Source organism: Geotrypetes seraphini, chromosome 9 (assembly GCF_902459505.1).
Source record: "Geotrypetes seraphini chromosome 9, aGeoSer1.1, whole genome shotgun sequence".
Taxonomy (NCBI): domain Eukaryota; kingdom Metazoa; phylum Chordata; class Amphibia; order Gymnophiona; family Dermophiidae; genus Geotrypetes; species Geotrypetes seraphini.
The window spans coordinates 119,494,009-119,516,172 of NC_047092.1; the positions used below are offsets into that span (position 1 = coordinate 119,494,009).

Below are 22,164 nucleotides of genomic sequence, written 5' to 3' on the forward strand. Positions count from 1 at the left end.
AGATGATGATGGAAGAGGGGTGGATGGAGAAATAGAAAGGGCAGACATTGGATGTTAGTGGGGAGGGGAGAGGAGGAGCCTATGCTGGATGGAAGTGGGGATGAGAGAGAGAAGGGAGTAGATGCTGAATGGAAGTAGGGAAGAGAGAGAAAAATAGGGACGCAGACACTGAATGGAAGTAGAGGGGGGGGCAGATGCTGGATGTAAGTGGAGAGAGAGGGGAAGTGCTAAATGGAAGGGGGTAGAGAAAGAGGGCCCATGATGGAAGGCGGATAAATAAAAAAGGGCACATGTTGGATGGGGAAGGGAGAGGACAGAGTTAGTGAAATACTGGAGGGGGTGAGGGAAAGAGGTGACAAGCTGTAGGTAGACACAGTGAAAAGGGAAATTGAGGACTGGATAGTAAGAATTTAATCTGGCCAGATGCAGAATAAATTGAGAAGGAAGATGAGGGAAGAAAAGGAAAGGGAAGGGATAGTAAAGAGTGAAATGCCAGATGATGGGGGTGTGGGAGAGGGAAGGGAAGGAGAGGTGAGAAATGCCAGACCATTGGGGGAGGGGAGGGAAGGGAAGAAGATGGATGCCAGACCAATGGGGGTAGAGGGAGAGATGGAAGGTGGAGGAAGACAGTTTCTGGAAGGGGCATAGAAGTAGAGAAAATGCCACATAGAAGGGGCAGAGAGAGGGCAGATAGTGGATGGAAGGAAGAGAATGATGAGAAGAGGGCATATAGTGGATGGAAGGAAGAAAGTGATGAGAAGATGAGGAAAGCAGAAACCAGAGAAGAGAAACGTAGAAAAAAAAATATATATATATATTTTTTTGCTTTAGGATTAAGTAGTATTCTAGCTGTGTTGATAAATATTCATAAATAGAAAATGAAAACAAGGTGATCCTGTTATTGGACTAATTGTAATATATTTTTAACTAATTCAGAGACCAAAACCCCCTTCCTCAGGTCAGGACAGGATACCCTAACAGCAGTACACTTTACTTACCTGAGAAAAGAGGATTTGTCCTCTGAAAAATTAATTGAAAAATGGTATTATCTTTTCCATTTTTGTTTATTTCCCCCTCCTTTAGGCCCCCTTTTTTGAAGCCACATTAGGCATTTTTATCACCAGCCATAATGATATTAGCTCCGACGCTCAGTGTCATCAGTAGTGCTCACTATTGTACAATAATGCACACTACTGCTCAAATTGTGGACAATATTACTCAGTAGAGTTCATTGTTTTGCAATGAGGTACATATTGATAAATAATGTGCATTATTAAGCAATGAGCAGTGCACAATGTTGCACATTATAAAAGCCTCAAAAAAGGAGCGCCATAGTATTTCCTGTCATTTGGGGTAATTGACATTTCCTATATCATTTTAAATGAATGCATACCCCTATCTGTACTCATTCATATGTAGAGAGTAGCATTGCTCAGTATCTTCCATGTGTAAGTGCTGGCAATTATATCTGGAAGTTTTGATTTTGACTGTTGCCACATATAAATGCCAGCAACTATGCCAGCAAGTATTCCAAATACTTGTACATATAAGTGCAGCCAATTAAGAAATGAAGTCCTGGAATATAACATAGAAACACAGGAAATGTCAGCAGATAAAGACCTGCACAGTACATTCATATATCTATATGTACGTATATATAAATCACACATGCATGGTCACTTACAGCATACAGTACACTGATACTTTGTACTTCTGGGCTTTCTGTTCTTCTCTATGAGCCTCTTCCTATAATTTATTTCACACAGGTGAGCAAAATCAGCCTGGTTGATCTGGCTGGAAGTGAACGAGCAGATTCAACAGGGGCAAAGGGCACAAGATTAAAGGTAAGGTGTATGTACGTATGTCAGCCGCTAAGTCACTGCTTTTTCCTGAATATTGCATTCAAAGAATGGAGGAGCTTAACATAGTCTTCACAGTAGTACAAGTCTATCATATACTTGGAACCCTAAAAATTGTGTGGCTCCCACTTCTAGAGCCATAAAGGCTGAATATATGAAAATGGGATTTTTTTTTTTAAACAGTAGAACATCATAAAATTCAGTTGCCATCTCCAAGAAATGTTCTTTAAAGTTCATCACTGTGATAATACTCTACCCCCAAAATCAAACTAAAGTTATAACATCATTTTTTTTTTTATATAGCCCTGCATGAGATCTTTCTGAAAAGATAAGTTATATAACTTGCAGAGCCAAGCATTTACTTAGATACAGTATTAAGGGCTGAAAATAAAAAAAGCAGATCTCAAATAAATAGTCACTCATCATAAATCACTTGGATTACTGCAACACATTCCATCAAGGATTTAGGAATATATCTTCATCATCTTCAGTTAATATAGAACACACCAATAAAATTAATCAATGGATCTAGGAAATTCGACCATATCACACCACTCCTCAAATCAGCTCATTGACTTCCAATAACTCGCTGAATCACCTTCCAAAATTCTCTTATTAGTTTATGTTTAAATAATTTTTATTGAGCCAATAACAATACACAAACAAAGCAGTAAACCAACACAACAAGGCTCAGAAAAATTTCAATTTTTCAATGCAATGCCCCCCCCCCCAACAAAAAAAAAAAAAAAATCCGGAGTCCCAGCCAGCACTAAAATTACAATATAGTGTATAGGGAAACATGGAGAACAAGAAAACACAAGCAACGAAACTGGATTTGCCAAAAACATAGAACACACTCAGCAATTCAAAATACGAATCCGGGCCACAGAGGTTCCAGAAGGGCTCCCAAGTGGCCGTGAATCACAAGCCCTGTACAGTAGAAAGGTCCAAGATACCTCTGCGTTCAGGTCAATAGGACAATTATCTGAGTCCTCCAAAGTGAGAAGGTCGGGGGCTCCGGTTCCATCCAACGCAATAAGATGCATTTTAAAGCTATCAAAACAGACCATCTGAGAAAGGCACTCAATCCAAGCTGTCTGGGATGATAAGAAAGGAGCATCTCAAATAACAGTGCAGGTGTAAAGCGAATATTCAGCTGCCAGATGTTGCCAACATAAGAAAAAAGTCTGGACCAAAAAGCGTGCACTTTTGGACATGACCAAAACATATGGCCCACATTTATCACAAGTTGCATTTGGTCTGAACTGAGCATGACAGGCCCTTCTAGGCGATATATAGAGGCGAAAAATCAATTTATAATGCATTTCCCAAAAATACATATATTTCCGCAAAGAGGACAATTTAGTTATAGCCTGCAATACAATGCAATACGATTGGAATTTTTGAAGTTTTACAAACGATCACCTCTTGGACAGATACGTTTAACAGTGTGTAGCGTTGTAGCATTGGGTCTCCTGAAGCAGAATTTTCGAAACGGGGCCGCGTTGAGACCCCCAAAGAGCCCTTACAACTACAAACTTTAAAGTTGGTACAGATAAGTGCATGGTATCACCGTTCCAATGAGCAAGAGTTGTGCATAATTATTTTGAACTTTTTTGTCAATTTAATAGAGATTATTCAAACAAATACTAGTTTTTACCAGTGGCCAGAAAGTGATGTTCTATAAAGCAAATGCAATGATTGGACGGTAAACTCTTGCCCCAAGGGGAGGTATCCACCTCCCTTTCAGAGTTTCACTTTTCTGAGCGTTTTTAGGAGTCATTGGCTTTCTTCCCACTGGTATTCAATATTACCACAGTCAGTCTCTTATTTATCAATGCAATACAATGTCGGCAGGTAAAAGTGCGTTAAGATCCTGGGACCAAGAGTCCCATAATTTAGCTAGGTCAGGCAAGGGAGTCTCATCCATCAAATACCGATGATGGAATTTGAGGGGTACTTTCATCTGGGAGCCAAAGGTATAAGCCATAGACAGCAATTCCTGCCTACTATAACACAGATTTTCTTTCTGCAAAGAGACCACATAGTGCCGGATCTGCAGGTATGCAAACCAGTCTGCACCACCTACACCATGACCTCAACACAGCTGCTCAAAGGATTTCATCATGCCATCCTTCTGTACCAGATGAAACAAAAATTTCAACCCCCCTTGCCTCCCAGCGCAGGAACCAAGAGCCCTCCATGCCTGGTAAGAAAGCCCTATTTAATCTAATAGGCAAGAGGGATGACAAGGGCAGGTAGAGGACTCACAACATCATATTGGAAAACTGGGAGGAGGAAACTAAAATGTTCCCTCTGGAAACAAAATAATTCCAAAGGCGTGTTGGTAAAATCAGTAGTGCCATGGAAAAAATCATTGATGTGGCACATGCCACAGCCAATAGTGAGGTAATGAAGATTCAACAAACCTAGGCCCCCTTTATAGCAAGGACTCACCAAAGAAAATGCTGAATTAAGCAAATGAATTTAGTCTCATCCCGGTGCAACAGATATGAAGGGAGCACCTGGAAAACATAAAGCCAAGTAGGGATCACGATCATATTAAGTAATGCAACAGATCCCATCGAGGACAAAGGAAAGGTATGCCACAAACGCAGTTTAGCTGTCAAGGAACGCAACAATGGGTTCAAGAGGTGACCCAGGAAACTACAGGCCGGTAAGCTTGACCTCGGTCCCGGGAAAGATGATGGAAGCGCTGATTAAGGACAACATCTGTGAGCACATCAAAAAAAATGGGCAGCTAAAGTCGAGTCAGCATGGCTTCTGCAAGGGTAGGTCATACCTCACAAACTTATTGTACTTCTTTGAGGGGGTAAACAGCCAGGTGGATAAAGGGGAATCCATAGACATCATTTACTTTGACTTCCAAAAAGCCTTCGACAAGGTACCACACGAAAGACTGCTTAAGAAGCTATGGAACCATGGGGTGCAAGGGGAGGTCCACCGATGGATCAAAAACTGGCTGGCAGACAGGAAACAGAGGGTTGGAGTAAAGGGCCATTACTCAGAGTGGCAATGGGTCATGAGCGGAGTTCCGCAGGGGTCGGTGCTGGGACCGCTCCTGTTCAATATATTTATTAATGACCTGGAGGCGGGGACAAAATGTGAGGTCATTAAATTTGCGGATGACACCAAACTATATAGCAGGGTTAAAACCATGGAAGACTGCGAAGATCTCCAAAAAGATCTGATGACACTGGAAGAGTGGGCCAAAAAGTGGCAAATGAGCTTCAACATAAGGAAATGCATGTAGGGAAAAAGAACCCGATGTTCACTTACAAAATGGGGGGATCACCGCTAGGGGTAAGTAACCTTGAAAGAGACCTGGGAGTGATGGTAGACACAACATTGAAGGCGTCAGTGCAGTGTGCCACAGCTTCAAGGAAAGCAAACAAAATGTTGGGTATCATTAAAAAGGGTATCACGACCAGGACGAAGGAAGTCATCCTGCCACTGTATCGTGCAATGGTGCGCCAGCATCTGGAATACTGGTCGCCGTACCTCAAGAAGGACATGGCAGTACTTGAGGGAGTCCAGAGAAGAGCAACTAAGCTAATAAAGGGTATGGAAAACCTCTCATATACTGACAGATTGAAAAAACTGGGGCTTTTCTCCCTGGAGAAGCGGAGACTTAGGGGAGACATGATAGAAACCTTCAAGATCCTGAAAGGCATAGAAAAAGTAGACAGGGACAGATTTTTCAAATTATGGGGAACCACAAGTACAAGGGGGCACTCGGAAAAATTGAAAGGGGTCAGGTTTAGAACAAATGCTAGGAAGTTCTTTTTCACACAGAGGGTGGTGGATACATGGAACGCACTTCCGGAGGCTGTGATAGGCAGGAACACGTTACAGAGCTTCAAAGAAGGTTTGGATAGGTTCCTAGAGGACAAAGGGATTGAGGGGTACAGATAGGAGTAGAGGTAGGTTAAAGGGATAGGAGTAAGAGGTAAGTTATAGAAATAGGCAGGGACCACTGCTCAGGCAATAGGCCTGATGGACCGCCGTGGGAGCGGACCGCTGGGCAAGATGGACCTCTGGTCTGCCTCAGCGGTGGCAACTTCTTATGTTCTTATGTTCTAATGGCTCCACGTTTAAGACATATAAGATAGCAAGATCAGAAGGAATGAGCACACCTAGATATTTAAAGGCGGCCAAGGAACACTGCAAAGGAAAAGTACCCCTCCCCCCCAGTGTTGACGAAGGGCCAGATGAGAATTAATAGTAAGCCCCGAATAAAACCTGTATTCAGCAATGAGATCTAATGCCACTGCAAGAGAATGGGCCAGATTCATCAGAATAAGCATTAAATCATTGGCAAATGCCAAGGTTTTAAGTTCCTGACCTGCTATACTCAACCCACTGACCTCGTCAAACTGCCGCAGAGTGCACAAAAACAGCTCCAAGGTAAGAATGAAGAGTAAAGGGGGCAGCCCTGACATGTTCCACGCCTAATGGAAAAAGTATCCAAGATTACTCTATTGACCAAAGAGTGGCAGTCAGATTGGCATAAAGAGCATGTATCGCAGCCAGATAGAACTCCGAGATACCAATGTACTCCAGTGTGTGAAATAAATAAGACCACAAATATTGTCAAATGCTTTGGCTGCGTCCAAGCTAACAAACAAGGTCGGAACATCTGCAGACTGAGCATGAGCAAGGGCCAACAAGATCTTGCGAACATTTAACACTGACTGCCGCCCCGGGACAAAACCCACCTGATCCCCATGGATTAAAGTGGGGATATAAAGAAGCAATAAGTCAGCAAGAATGATTGAAAAAAGTGTAAGATCCACATTGATCAAGGAGATGGGACGATACGACCTGGGGGAATCAGTCAATTTACCAGGTTTTGGTATCAAAGCTATGGAGGCATGGTTAGCAAAACATGGAAAAGCCCCCGTACACACTGTGGTATTGTAGTACATGAACAGGGGACCACAAAGTTTAGTCTTAAGAATACAGTACAGTTCCTCTGAAAACCCATATGGCCCACACTAATGGCCCACCCCCTAACTACCTCCATGAAGAGATCCCACATGCCAATCCCATCTTTTCTTATAATCTGGCACGCTGCTGGCCTCAATTATCTGTTGTGGAAGATTATTCCAGCGGTCAAACAACCTTTCGGTGAATAAATATTTTCTGGTATCGCCATGAAATTTCAACGGATGCCCTCTTATTGCCTTGGTACTTTAAGGAAAAAGAGATCCTCTTCCACCTCGATACGGCCCGTGACATATTTGAACGTCTCAATCATGTCTCCCCTCTCTCTGCGTTCCTCGAGTGAGTACAGCTGCAACTTACTCAGTCGTTCCTCATACGGGAGATCCTTGAGTCCTGAGACCATCCTGGTGGCCATTCGCTGAACCGAATAATGCGGCCTCCAGAACTGTACACAGTATTCCAGATGGGTTCTCACCATGGATCTGTACAACGGCATTATGACCTCGGGCTTACGGCTGACGAAACTTCTACGGATACAGCCCATGATTTGTCTAGCCCTGGATGAAGCTTTCTCCACTTGATTGGCAGTCTTCATGTCTTCGCTAATAATCACCCCCAAGTCACGTTCTGCTACAGTCCTTGCTAGGATCTCACCATTTAGGGTGTAAGTCCTACATGGATTTTTGCCGCCAAGGTGCATGACCTTGCATTTTTTGGCATTGAAACTTAGTTGCCAAGTCTTTGACCAATGCTCCAGCAGGAATAGGTCCTGCGTCATACTGTCAGGCATTGAGCTTTTGTCGGGCAATGTGTTTTCATCTATTGTGCGGTTGCCTACTATGTTGCATAGTTTGGCATCATCGGCGAATAATGTAATTTTATCTCAAAGCCCCTCAGCCAAGTCTCTTACGAAGATGTTAAAAAGGTCGGGCCCAAGACCGAGCCCTGTGGCACTCCGCTGATCACCTCCATCGTATCGGAAAGGGTACCTTTTACCACTACCCTCTGAAGTCTACCTCTAAGCCAATCCCTAACCCATGCGGTTAATGTTTCACCCAGTCCCATCGAACCCATCTTGCTCAATAACCTGCGGTGTGGGACGCTATTAAACACTTTGCTGAAGTCCAAGTACATGGCGTCCAGGAACTCCCCTATATCCAGCTTTCTTGTTACCCAGTCAAAGAAGCTGATCAGATTTGATTGGCAGGACCTTCCCTTCGTAAAACCATGTTGATGGGGATCTTGTAGATTCTCTTTGTTCAGGATCGTATCCAATTGGCGTTTGATTAGTGTTTCCATAAGTTTACTCACTATCGATGTGAGACTCACCGGTCTATAATTCTCAGCCTCCGTCCTGCATCCCTTTTTGTGGAGTGGAATGACGTTAGCCATTTTCCAATCCAACGGGACTCTTCCTGTACTTAGGGAAAGATTGAAGAGCGCAGATAACGGTTCTGCCAGGACCTCACTCAACTCCCTGAGCACCCTGGGGTGTAGTTTGTCCGGTTTCATAGCTTTGTTCACCTTGAGTCTTGATAGCTCTTCGTAGACACTGCTGTGTCGCCCTCTGCAGCTCTGCTGCCTGCAGGGGTCCATTCAAGTGACAAATGTCAGCCTCCTGCAAACGCGGCATCCCCGAGGCCAGATAATCATTGACCAGGGCCGCCGGGGAGGCAGGGGAATCCTTGTATTGAGAGGCAAAATGGTCATGCAAAATCCGAGCTATATCCTCTGTTCAGGAGACCAATGCCCCCTCAGGAGTACGCATGGCCAAAATAGGCCGTCGACCCACATGGGCATATACCAGTTTAGCAAGCAATTTTCACAGTTTGCTCCCGTAACGCTGAAAGTGATACTTACGAAAGACAGACTGCCACTGATTACGGGAGTGGAGCAAAGAATTTAAGGCCGTCTGCTCAGATAGATACTGTTCCCGAGTGGCCGCTGATGGGTGAGCCACATGCACCCACTTAGCCACCTGCAATGCCCGTTCCAGTGTAACTATGGCTTTATTTATCCTCCGAGTCTAGTACAAGTAAAAGCTAAAACAGATTTGGCAGTCTCCCAAAACAAAAGTGGGTCCTCCTGGTGTTGCGCATTGTGCTGAACAAAGTCCTCCCACTGTTCCAACAAAAAATTTTGAAACTCAGGGTCCTGACTCAAATACACTGGGAAACGCCAAGAAGTGGAATGGGCATAACTTGCATCCAAACAAATATTGACCCATACCGGTGCAAGATCCGAGATGTGAACTGAACCAACTCGGGCTGCAGTGACTTGAGAAAACAAGGAAGAAGATAGGAGGACATAGTCAAGATGCAACCAGGAGCCATGAGCACGAGACAAATGAATATAGTCTCTGACCTCCGGATGAAGAGAGCCGTCAGGGGTCTATTAAATCAAGTGTTGAATAAAAATTTTGGAGCAAAAGACCCTTAGGACCCAAGGGGGTCTGCGGGCATGAGGATTTATCGAGGTCAGGATCCATGACCAAGTTTACATCCCCCAACAGTAGTAGAGGGTCATTAGGCTATTTTGAGCGAAGCGCAATTAATCTTTGAAAGAAGGTGAATTCCGCAGAATTAGGCCCATAGACCACTAGCAAAAGATATCGCGAGTCCCCCACCTGCACATTCAACAGCAAATATCACCCAGCAGCATCTTTGTCCAAGATTTGCACAACAAGAGGAGAAGATTTTTGGACCAGTGCTGCAACCCCACCATGCCGTCCCTTAGGGGAGGAAACATATACACCTCACTGGTTCGGGTTCAATTACAGGATGGCAAAAGGGCCTTCGACACAGAATAACTCTAGCCCCAAATGAGAAAGGACGCTGAGAAAGAGCTCCTTTATGAACCCTTGAAAAAGCCTTTTTGGGCGAAACGGGTCCTGTCAGGGCATGCTAGAGAGACTGCATTAAAAGGATAAGTAAAAAAGAAATATATGCTGTTGTTTAGTTTTTATTTTTGAAACACGATAGAAAATCATACAGCAGTAAGAAAACAAGATACATTTAAAAAGGAGGCAATTGGATGAGCCAAAGCTGGATAGTCATCCATATTGATGTAAATGCGTCAAAGGCCTTTTTGCCATCCTATAATTGAACCCGAATCAGTGAGGTGTGTGGTTGTTTCCAATTTGCCTCACACTTTCATCTTCTACATCCTTTTAGAGGATAAATATACCTCACCCAACCATGATCTCTTTTACTTGAGGTGCTCCTCATCGGTTAGCCTGGTCTCCTGGAGGCATGAAAGATCCGCTTTAGTACGCTGCAACGCTATTAAGATCTTCTACCGCTTTAAGGGAGATGTAATACCTTCTCCTACTAACAACTATATCCCAAATGGAAACACAGGGAACCTCAAAGACACTGCAAGGCCACATACCCTTCACCCCCTCCACACACACACACAGGCTCATGCATACACAACCCAAGCACTCAAAAACAGAAAAAAAAAAAAAAAACAAAGAAAAAGCCTCAGTTCAGCTTCATTTGGCAAAAAACTCCACTTTCTAGAAAACACTCAAAGGTTGGAAATACTTGCACACATGTGATGGTAATTATAGGTGGAAAAGCCAGCACTGTAGCAGCCCTCATACAAAGGCTCACCAAAATAAAAAAAAACAAATTGTGTGACCAAGATCTGTATAATAGCCAAATGAAGCTGAACTGAGGCTTTTTCTCTACTTTTCTGTTTTTGAGTGCTCAGGTTGTGTATGCATGAGCCTGTGGGGGTGGGGTGGGGTGTTCAGCCTTGCAGTGTCTTTGAGGTCTCCTGTGTTTCCATTTGGGACATAGTTGTTAGGAGGAGTGATTATATATGTCCTTTTCTTTAGTGAGTGTGTAGAAGTAATATCCCCTCCCCCCACCCCATGTTCCAGGAGACCAGTCTAAACGGAGTGCCCATCATCAGTCCATAAAAATAGACTAAGAGACAACTGAAAGTGAACAAACCCTGGGAGCCCAGCCTCCCCCAGAGTAGAACAGTGACAAGAAACCCAATGTACACAATACAAGCAAAAGCAAAAGCAAAAGCAAAAGCTCTCACAAACTAATAAGCAAACACTACACAAGACCTCCAGCAAACACAACACTCACCCCTCTCCCCACCCCCCTCCTCGCCCCAAACCCACATACCTCCTCAACAGCAACATCCTTCAACTGGTCCCCTATCCATGAGGGTCCCCAAGAGGTCATCAAAATGCAAAGGGCCCCAATCCATACCCCAGTTATCATGATGCACACCAAAGCAACACAGAAAAAAAGCAAAGGTCAGCAGCAAGAACCAACCTCTTCACAGTCCCAAAGTCCAGCACAAACCAGCAGAGACTAGGAAAACAGAAGAACAGCCCAACAAAGGCCGATAGGCCCAGAAACAGATTTTCAGGGAAAGTTAGCCATAAATGCCTGCGCAGCCTCTATGGTATCAAAAGACTTCCATACTCCATTTGAGTGAATCTTGAGGATTGCTGGGTACAAAAACAGAAACCGGATCTTTTTCTCTGCCAATGCAGCACACAGGGGTTGAAACTTCTGATGCCGGTCCTGAAGCGCAACAGAGTAGTCCTGGAAGATCCGGATTAGCGTGTCATCATATTTGAGGGTATCTCTTCGGAGCTGCTATTGCCTCAGGATCTTTACCTTTTGCAAGTAATTGTGGAGTTTTGCTTCCACAACTTGGGGCCTCTGGCGCTCCACCACTACCTGATGAACCCATTCAAGGCACAGGGAGACCATGCCTGCTGGTAAAGGGAACTTCGCAGCAAGCCACTCCTGAAATACAGAGCCAAACTGCTGATCAGATAGGGTCTCTGGAACACTAATAAACTGGAGATTATCCCTCCTAGACCTGTTTTCAAGGTCTTCCAATTTGCATTCACTATCCTCCAGATGCTTCGTCAGACTAGCTAGCTGGTAACCCATGGCCTGTGCAGAGTCTTCACTCATGGAGACTCGCATCTCCAGGTCCGTGGTGCGGGTGATTGTGTCCCCAACAAGGTTTCAAAATGGAGGATTTGGCTGGAGAGCCTTTCCAGTTGCAGTGCTAGTGCCGTCATAACAGCCGAGGTGAGCTGCTGTAATTGGACATCAGTAAATTCCGCCGTGTGCGAGGTCCCTGCCTCCGCCATTTTGTCCTCTGCAGGCCGTGGCTTGTCTCTGTCATGTTTGGCAGTTCTGCTGGTCATAACGCCACTAGATTTGGACACAAACTGGTCCATACAAAATCTGAGGCAAAGGCAGCCCGCAAAATTCTGGCAGATCAGTTAAACGTAAGTTGAAAAGATAGGGGAGCAAGCGAGGGTCTGGGAACTTCAGATTTTGCATCTGTGCTCCTCACTGCATCACATGACCTCTCTCCTATTAGTTTATAAAATAAGACAGATATGTTCCCCATCCCTCTTAGATCATATGTTGATCCCTTATGCTCTATCCAAGATGCTTCACTCCATTCATCAGAATCTCTTAGTAATCCCATCCTCACCACATATCACTTATCACATAACATGACAGCACATATTTTCAGTAACTGCACCCATATTATGGAATGTGCTCCCCACTTTCCTTAGATTTGAAACCTCATTAATTAAATTCAAAATATTGCCTGACATTTTCAATGACAACTTTGCTACAATTTAACATATCTGATCCTTCCATTAAGCTATTGTACACTTGAGTCTATCTCTATGAAGACAGCCTAAATGCTATTCCCCCTCCTAGCTTCTATTCCCCTTTATTTCAAGCTGTAGCAGAATGCAATGTTCTTGGGGACATAAGGCTGCAATCTAGATTTCAGGTAATGTCAAGACAACAAAACAAGGAGGTAATGTCAAGAATCATGGTACAGGAAAAATACAGGAGAGTCAAATCCACAAGATCAACACTCAGACACGATGGAGTGAATAAGTCCAAAGAAAGACTGGTGAACTCTAAATATTCCACAACATTCTTTATTCTTAATTCAACATACATCGACTGTGTCTGAATTCAAGAAAATGTGGGATGGGCACATGGGATCTCTTAGGGAGAGAGGAGATAATGGATACTATGGATGGACAGACTGGATGGGCCACTTAGTCTTTATCTGCCATTGTATTTATATGTTTCTATGTAACCATTCAAAAATGGATTGCAAAACTACTCGCAATTGGGACAGATTTAGTCATTTCCCTTATATAATCAAAAAAGAGCTCTTCGGGAAGCACCTTTGTCCTTTCATAGAGAGGAGAGGGGTCTGAGGGAAGACCAAGGGACCTTTCTTCTAAGATGCTCTCAGGTGTGTCCTCAGACACCCAGGAGCAGTCAGAATCAGACTCATAGAAGTATTCGCCTACCTTACACATTTGACATTCTGATCAGGACCAGGAGTGTTGAGACACTGGAAATCCTTGGTCCTCCAAGAAGGCTTCTTCTTCCCTCCCCAAGGTACTGGAGACCAACATCAAGACTTCCAAAGGCCTTGGGATTGTTTTTCAATAATCCTGTGTCAATGTGTTCCCTACAGGTAGTGCATGGGTCTTCAGAATTGGTTAGAACTCTTGAAAAGCAAGCTCTCAATGCCATAGCCTCTTGCCAGACAAGAAGGCACCCTGTCTTTTCCTGGAGCATGGCCCAGAGCTTCTCATTGAGGACTGTCATCAATGAACACTGGGGTTTGGCTGGAATGGTCAAGTCCTTTAAGTCTTTCGGGCAGTATGAGTGACCTAGTTTTGGCTTGATGGAACTATTGAGCCTCTTCTGGTTCCCAGAAGGGCGGATAAACTTTGGTGTTCTCAACATCGTACCTCAAGGGGAATTGATTCCAATATTTTGGCCACCCCCTGACATGTCATTGGAGTCCTTCAGAGATAATAAGAACAATAACAAATCCTTCTCTGCCCTCAGAAGATGACTGGAGGATGCCCCATCCTGATGGTCACTGTTGGTGCATAGTGTTGAAGAAGGTGGAGGCCCTCTCAATGCTGATGCATCCCCATTGTCCAATGCAGCTCTGGGAGTATTGAGACTAATGTGTCTGATGCCAAAGTCAATAGACCAGGCTCTCAGTGCCAAAAATTCATTTGTGCTGCTTTTCTCAACCTCTAATATCTCTTCTTGAAATCTAGGAATGGACTTTACAAGAAGAGGGACTAATGATCAGACCCCAAGCACTGCAGACACCAATAATGTGTTTCATTGAGGGGCTTGGTCCTATTCTACCAGGTTCATGTTTTAAAGTTACTTGGAGTTTTCTGCAACATATGAGGAAAAATAGCCAAGGCAAAATCAAACAGGTTGATGAAAAGTGCTGAAAACTTGACTAAAAGAAATAAAAGGGAGAAGAGCACCGGCCCCTTGTGAGACACTTACATAAGAACTGGCTAGCTAACAAAAAACTGTGAAACACGTTGAAAAAAATACTACTCAAGATTTAGCTTTGCAGAGAGATGATGAACCTGTCCACACTGCTCCATCTAAAAATCAAGGCTGAGCTATTCCCAAACAATGATGGCAAGCAGGAAAACATACATGTGGGGTAGGCCATTTCCAAAAGCTTTAAGAAGGAACACTGAGGATCACTTGCCATGATAGGATCCAGCAGATGATGACACCCAAAAGTAGTAAGAATATTGTCACCCTACTTGTCCTCAAAGAATACATAATGAAATTAGAAACATCTCTTGAGATGGCATTAACTGCATTGCATTATCTGTTGTAATAGTAGTTAATATGCGACAAATGCTTCCACATTAAATTGTAAGGTGCAGGTCCTTCCCATCATCCCAAAATGGCATTTTCCTTGTTAGCTGTTAAAAGCGGTAAGTACCATGTGCTGTTAGCATGTGGAAATTCTTGTGTTAAACAGTTAACACTCCTTAATAAATAGGGTCCATATATGTAAATGCTAGTGCCCACTTTATAGATTTACCACCTATCCGTTTAATGTCCTTTTCCCTCTTACTCTCGTTTCTTGCTCACATGTTAACAAACAGGTGCAAAGTTCAACAAATTACTGACTCTGCACTAAGCAATACAAACCTAAATGTAGATGCATATCAGAGAAGTGTTCTCAGGGACAAGATCGAGGCAGAGTGTGCACTTATGTGCTAACCAGGCCCAGATTTAGGCATAGACAATATAGTCAACTGCCTAAGGCACCAAATGTTGAAGTTGCCATGTACTCTATCGCACTTACTCTAGGACCATCCACTGGTGCCAGTTCAAAGAAGCCCAACACCCTCACCCATACTTTCCCGTCTCCAGGGGCTCCCATGGCTACCTACAGGTGCTAGAATCTTCTATCTACTCCTGGCACAGATCTTTGGATTTCCAAAATTCAAAAAATTAAGAACATAAGAATTGCCATACTGGGACAGCATCCTGTTTCCAACAGTGACCAACCCAGGTCCCAAGTATCTAGCTGGATCCCAAGTAGTAAAACAGATTTTATGCTGCTTATCCTAGAAATAAGCAGTGGATTTTCCCAGGCCCTCCGAATAATCTGTACAAATAACTTTCCAGAGTAATTTTTGAAAGAGAAATGTTTTCCTTCAAAAAGACTTGTCAAGTCAGCAGGTGGAAAATACTTGCAGACTTTATATATATGCACATTATTTGAAAGTTGCTTCTAGAATGTCTATCCATTTTTATTTCTTCTAATATAATTTAAGATACTAATGTGGGTGTCTATTCTATAAAGAAAAGTTACTGTATATACTCGAACATAAACCAAGATTTTGGGGCCAAAAAAATGGGCCAAAATGGGTACCTGTTTATATTTAATGTGGTGCCTACTCGACCCCTCCTGGACCTGTTGCAAGCCTCCCCCAGGCCTGTTGTAAGCCTTGGTGGTCCAGCGGTGGGCTGGGACAGGTGGGATCCCATCCACTTCCTTTCCCGGCCGATTCTATAACATCCCACCCTTCTTCCTGCCTCCCAAATTTCTAGAATGCCTACTTTAAAAGCCCTGGTGGTCCAGTGGTGAACCAGGGCAGGAATGTTCTTACTACGCTCCTGCCCCATGCAAGCCACTGTCTAAAATGGTTGCTGTGAGTTCTTGCAAGTTGCTTTGGTCTCAAGAGGTTTGCTGAGGGGAACTTGCAGCAGACATTTTAGATTGCAGCTTGCATGGGGCAGGAGTATAGGAACATCGTTCTTGCCCCAGTTCACCGCTGGACCACCAGGGCTTTCAAGGTAGGGTTTCTAGAGGTCTGGGAGGCATGAGGGAGATGAGATGTTTTAGAATTTACTGGGACAGGAGGTCGGAGGTATCCCTCCTGTCCTGGCTCACCACTAGACCACCAGAGCTTACGGCAGGCCTGGAGAAAGGTTTGTAAGGCTTCAGGGGAGGGGGAACAGGGTGCAGAGCCTAGCAGAGCAGATGAATAGGGGGGAGGAAGGGGGCTGGATGTAGATCCATGCAGGGCATGGCAGGGAGGGAAGGAAGGGGACTGGGTGCAGACAGTGGTGTAGTAAGGGGGGAGGTCTGCTCCAGACACCATGTTGATGGGGTCACCAGCACCCCTCCTCCTCTGCACTCCTGCCTCTTCCCTTCCCCATACCTCTAGTTATTCACTGTCATGAGCAACAATTTCAATGTGTTCATCGTGACCATGTCAGTTCTCCTGCTGATGTCACTTCCAGGTACTGCTCATAGGAAGTGATGTCAGAGGGAGAGTCGACGTGATCGCGAGGAGCACATTGAAGTTGTTGCTCATGAGGGTCAACAACTAGAGATACAGGGGAAGAGAAAGGGGGCAGGCACAGCAGGGGGGGATCGGAAAAGGGGTGTGGGAGGGGCTCCCTATAACTCATCGTATTACTTTTAAAATCTTACTATTAGTTTTTAAAACATTACTTACAAATGAACCTCAATTCATTAATAGATTACTCATTCCATATAGTACTTCACGCTCATTAAGATCCACTGATCAAAAACTTCTAACGGTTCCATCATTAAAAGTTATTGGAACTCGTCGTACTGATATTTTCTCCGTTATAGCCCCACAATTATGGAACAGTTTACCCCAGTATCTTAGAATAGAAAGCGATCTGAAACAGTTTAAAAGCAGCTTAAAGAGTTTCCTTTTTAAAGATGCGTTTGATGTGTGAATTTTATTAAGGATTTTTATAAAAATTTTTACTTTTTTATCTTTTTATTCCCCTGTGATTTCCCCTACCTGGTGTATTTTCCATTTATGTTCTCTTTAATATATACGATTGTAGTTCTACCCTTTCTTTCCCCATGTGTCTGTTAATTAGTTTGTTTGATTTTATGATAATGTATTAAATTTATGTATACGTTTATAATTACTCTGTTGTATCTATTTTTTATCTGTAAATCGCTTAGCAATTTAAATTAAGCGATTCAACAAGTTAAAAATAAACTTGAAACTTGACTTGAAACTTGAACTTGAAACTACCTCTCACTTTGCCACTGAGTCAACCTTTTTTCCCCCTTTTTAGGAAAAAAAAAAGGTTACCTTGATTTATATTCAGATTGGTTTATATTCGAGCATATATGGTAAACACTTATCAGGGTATATATGCAGTTAGTTACAAGCACTTATTCCTACCCAAATGCCCAAATGGAGGAGATGCATGCATAACATTGTATTCTATAAATTATACTTTATATGCTCATCTATTAAATTTGTGCTGTGTAAGATATGCACATATTTAACGAATAGTATTTAGGCAGAATTTTGGATAAGCACTGTAAAAACGCTAGAGCAAGCATGGTCCATTTTTAAGGACACAGTCACTGAGGCACAACATCTATATATACCGCGTATCAACAAGGGAACCAAGAGGAAAAAGGAACCGGCGTGGCTTGCTGTAGCAGTGAAAGAAGCGATCAGAGACAAGAAGACTTTGTTTAAGGAATGGAAAAGGTAAAAAATGGTCGAAAACTGGAAAAAGCACAAACAACAAAGCATAAAGTGGTAAGAGGGATCAAAAGAGACTATGAGGAAAAAATAGTCAAGGAGACAAAATACTTCAAGCCATTCTTTCGATATATTAAGGGGAAATGACCCACGAAGGAAGCGGTGGGGCCGTTGGATGACCATGGAATAAAGGGAGTGCTAAAGGAGGATAAAGCCATCACCGACAAACTGAACACATTTTTTGCGTCTGTATTTACTGAAGAGGATATACACAACATACCGGAAGCCGACAGGCTATATGCAGGAAACGAAGATGGGAAACTGATAGGGTTTACGATCAGTCTAGAAGAGGTATTCAGGCAGATCGATAGGCTTACAAATGATAAATCCCCTGGACCGGATGGCATCCATCCGAGTGTAATCAAGGAACTGAAAGAAGTTATAGCTGAACTGCTTCAAATAATAGCCATCTGTCGATCAAATCGGGAAGGATTCTGAAAGACTGGAAAGTGCCAAATGTTACGCCGATCTTCAAGAAGGGGAGAGGAGATCCGGGAAACTACAGACCGGTGAGTCTGACATCGGTACCGTGAAAGATAGTAGAGGCGCTAATAAAGGACCGCATCATTGACCACCTTGACGGACAGAATCTGATGAGGACCAGCCAGCACGGCTTCAGCAAAGGAAGATCTTGCTTGACAAACTTGCTGCACTTCATCGAGGGAGTTAACAGGTAGATAGACAAGGGAAGGGGATCCCCAAAAGGTCAATCACGATCGACTAGTAGATTGCAAAGGCAACACGAGTCGATCGTGGAGCCCATCCCAGGCTCCGTGATAGACTCACATTGCCTTCGTGTTCTACCTGTATCCCGACCCCGTAAACAGGACGCAGAAACTCCAAGCCAATAAGCCTTCCTCTCCCTGACATCAATTCTGACATCGGAGAGGAAGTTCCATGTCAGCCAATCGCTGCCTGGCTGGCCCGGAACGTCCTCTCTGACGTCAGAATTGACGTCGTGGAGAGGAATGCTGTTCAGCCCTACACTTCTATGTCAGGAAGCAGGGAGATATTAGGGCAGCGGTGGCTTGGGGGAGGGCATGGAGAAAGAAAGAGGGTAGGCAGGGAGACAGAAAGAAAGGGAAACAGAAATAAATAAAGGTAGGGGGGACAGGGAGACAGAAAGAAAGAAAGAAAGGAAACAGAAAGAAAGGAGGGAAAGGAAGTCAGAAAGAAATAAAGGGGGCATGGAGAGAGAATGAAAGAAAGGGGGGCAGGGAGACAGAAAGACAGACAGAAAGAAGGGGGCAGGGAGAAAGGGCAGGGAGAGAGGAAGAAAACGTTGGGGGAGGGAATGAGGTCTGGAGGAGAGGAAGCATACAGTAGGCTGAAAGAAGGGTAAATATTGGATGCAAAGTCAGAAGAAGAAAGTGCAACAAATGTAGGAAAAATGATTTTATTTTCAATTTAGTGATCAAAATGTGTCAAGTTTCAAGTTTATTAGGTGACTTGATTAATCGCTTAATCAGGATTTCTAAGCGATGTACACTTTAAAATTCACATTTGTTTAGGGGACAAAACAAAACGTACAAATACTTAAATAGGGCTAATTTACATTAAATTTAACATTACTAAACAATGGGTAAGGAGGGAAGAAATACAATTCTTAAAGTAAAGAAAAGACATTAAGGGAAAATACAAAGGGGTAATAATTAACAAAAGTATAGCAAAGTTAAATAAGACAATAAAATAGTAAAATTAGGTTGCGAAGGCATCTTTGAAAAAGAAGGTTTTTAACTCATTTTTAAATTTCCCAAACTCCTTCTCCTCCCGTAAAAAAATAGGGAGGGCGTTCCAAGTCTGCGGTGCAGTACAAGAAAAGATAAATTGTCGTCTCGTATTAATAATTTTTAGTGAGGGAATAGATAATAAATTTTGTTCACTAGATCGTAAAATTCTCTTTTCAGTATATGGAATTAGAAACCTAAATAAAAATGCAGGGGTCTTGTTATATAGGGTTTTAAAAATAATTATACATAGTTTATAAGTAATTCTGTGAATGACTGGTAGCCAATGAGCATTTTTGAGAAGTGGTGTTACATGATCAAATTTTTTAGACTTGGTTATTAATTTAATTGATGCATTTTGTATAATTTGTAATCGTTTTATTTCGTGTAACGCAATTCCTTTAAATAAAAAATTGCAGTAGTCGATTTTAGACATCACCAAAGAGTGAATCAGTATATTAAGTGCTTTGGGACAAAGAAATTTAGAGATGGAGCGAATTTTGCGTAACCTATAAAAGGTAGTTTTCACAATGTTACTGATGTGATCATGATAAGTAAGTTTATTATCGAAGATTACCCCTAAAATTTTTGTATTTTTGACTGATTGTAGGGGAACGTTTTGAATTGAAATAGGAGTAACAAGAGGAAAACTATCCTTCCATGGAAAGAGCATAACGTTAGTTTTTTTGATATTAAGAGCCAGTCTGTTTTTATCCAGCCAATGATGAACTTGATCAAGTTTTCCATTCCAGTCTGTTTCTGTTTCTGGTGGGATCTGCATTGAAACAGTCCAATTGTTCCAGAACCTATGTCAGTAACCCACCTGGCCGAGAGGGAAGAACACTAGACAAATTTGGTTGTAGAATTTTTCAAAGTTCCATGTTCTGCTTGAAATCTCTAGTACATCAGCTTTCCCAGTTTGAACAGTACATTCCTGTCTTCTTTCCAAGACCACATTCTCATCCTGGTGATGCTGCTCTCCACACATTGAACTGTAAACGTACTCTTGTTTATTATTTGCATCACTCTAAATCTCACAGAACTTCAGCTCAACTGTTCTAGCCTTTTGACCCAAACAAACATCTCAACATGGCTAGCAGACTATCTCCTTTTGCTGTGCTTGGGCTGGGCTGACACTGGACGGCTGTGTCACTGCACATAAGGTTTGAACAATGGCAACTTAAGTAGCTCATCTACTCTCGTTGAGGACATCTGTAAAGCAGCCACTTCATACTTTTACATCCCACTACTGTTTGGAGAATCATTCCAGCCATGATAGTCAGTTCGACCAAGCAGTTCTATAAAATATTTTCTCCATTTAGATGCCAAGTTTCCTCCATTCCTTTTTTTTTTTTTTTACATATGCCAGGCTCAGAGGCATGACCCTGACAGCTAGGGAGTCCCACATGTGAAAATATGCTGCCTGCTTGCAGGTAGATATTCTCACAAACCTCCCACCTCCCCTAGTTAGCTTCTTAGCTTTCTTACTGAACTGATGGTCCCATGAGTTGATGTTGGGCAGGAAGGCACTGGCACATGCACGGTATAGGCAGTCTCAAGACTATGAAAATTTTTTTAAGTGACAGTACCAGGCTCCATGGATGACATCACCCACGTGTGAGAATATCTACCTGCTGTCCTCGGATAATACCCATTACAAGTGAATAACTGTTTTATCTACTAGAGTAATTTACACACAAATTTTAGTGCCTACTTTATAAAATATCTCCTATTTGTTTTTTGCCCCTTTTTCTCTTACTCTTTCATTTCTTTCTCACTTATTAACAGGAAGGTGCAAACATCAACAAGTCATTGACTACACTGGGGAAAGTGATTTCTGCACTAGCTGAGATGGTAAGCTTTCCTATGTTTGTTTGTTGCTGGGGTTTTTTTTCAGGGGAGGGGGAGTGTGCTGTTCACAGGAGGTAGTACTCTTACACTACATGCTATCATGAATCCTGGCATAAATCAGATCTAATAGTCATGCTCTGCAATAACTTGTGATCTCTTGATGATCTAGCTTCTTTTTTCTTTCTAGGATTCTGGGCCAAACAAGGTGAGGCTTTTTGTATAATTTCTGTATGAACACTTTGTGGTATAAGGCCACTCTGATCTCCACTTAGTAATAGTACTGCTTTTCAGCTAATATTCGCTCAAACATAGAATGTTCTTTTGATCCTAGACATTCATGCAAACTCTCTTATAGTATCTTTATTTATTTATATCTTTTGTATTCTGCCTACCCCTAGGTAGATTTCAGCTGAAACATACATTGGCATAATAAAGAAATATACAACAGCATCAAAACAAAGCATAAAATTATAGCATAAAATATATATCTTTATCCATCTCTCTCTATATATGTAGATGTGAAGGGGCATAATCAAAAATGTGCCTAAGTCTGAGATTGGACGTTTTGTGCAAGATGTTCACAAACCCAGCAGGAAAAATGTCCATTTTCAAAGCTGTCAAACTTCTATCTTTCATTTTTTTAAATGAGCTAGGTATAAGTTTTGGTCCTTAGGACGTCTACCTTTTTTGTCCATTTTCAAAAATAAAAACGTCTATATGAAAAACATACAAAAGCAAGTTTTGTAGACGTGCCCACCAACTACCTTGCCTGATTGCGGCAGTAGGAATCCCCATCAGCTGAGCCAGTTTTGGGGATACCTGGTGGCTC

The 22,164-nt window shown here is 42.7% G+C and overlaps 1 protein-coding gene across 3 annotated transcripts in view; it reads left to right on the plus strand.

Moving 5' to 3' along the window:
- The window catches only part of KIF1A (kinesin family member 1A), a 627,076-nt gene that overhangs the window by 162,029 nt on the left and 442,883 nt on the right, over positions 1-22,164 (plus strand). For all 3 annotated transcript variants that reach the window (XM_033958697.1, XM_033958695.1, XM_033958696.1), the window contains exons 8-10: positions 1,767-1,844; positions 21,273-21,338; positions 21,523-21,540. In XM_033958697.1, the coding sequence (XP_033814588.1) occupies positions 1,767-1,844; positions 21,273-21,338; positions 21,523-21,540 (162 nt within the window). The remainder of the gene's footprint in view (positions 1-1,766; positions 1,845-21,272; positions 21,339-21,522; positions 21,541-22,164) is intronic.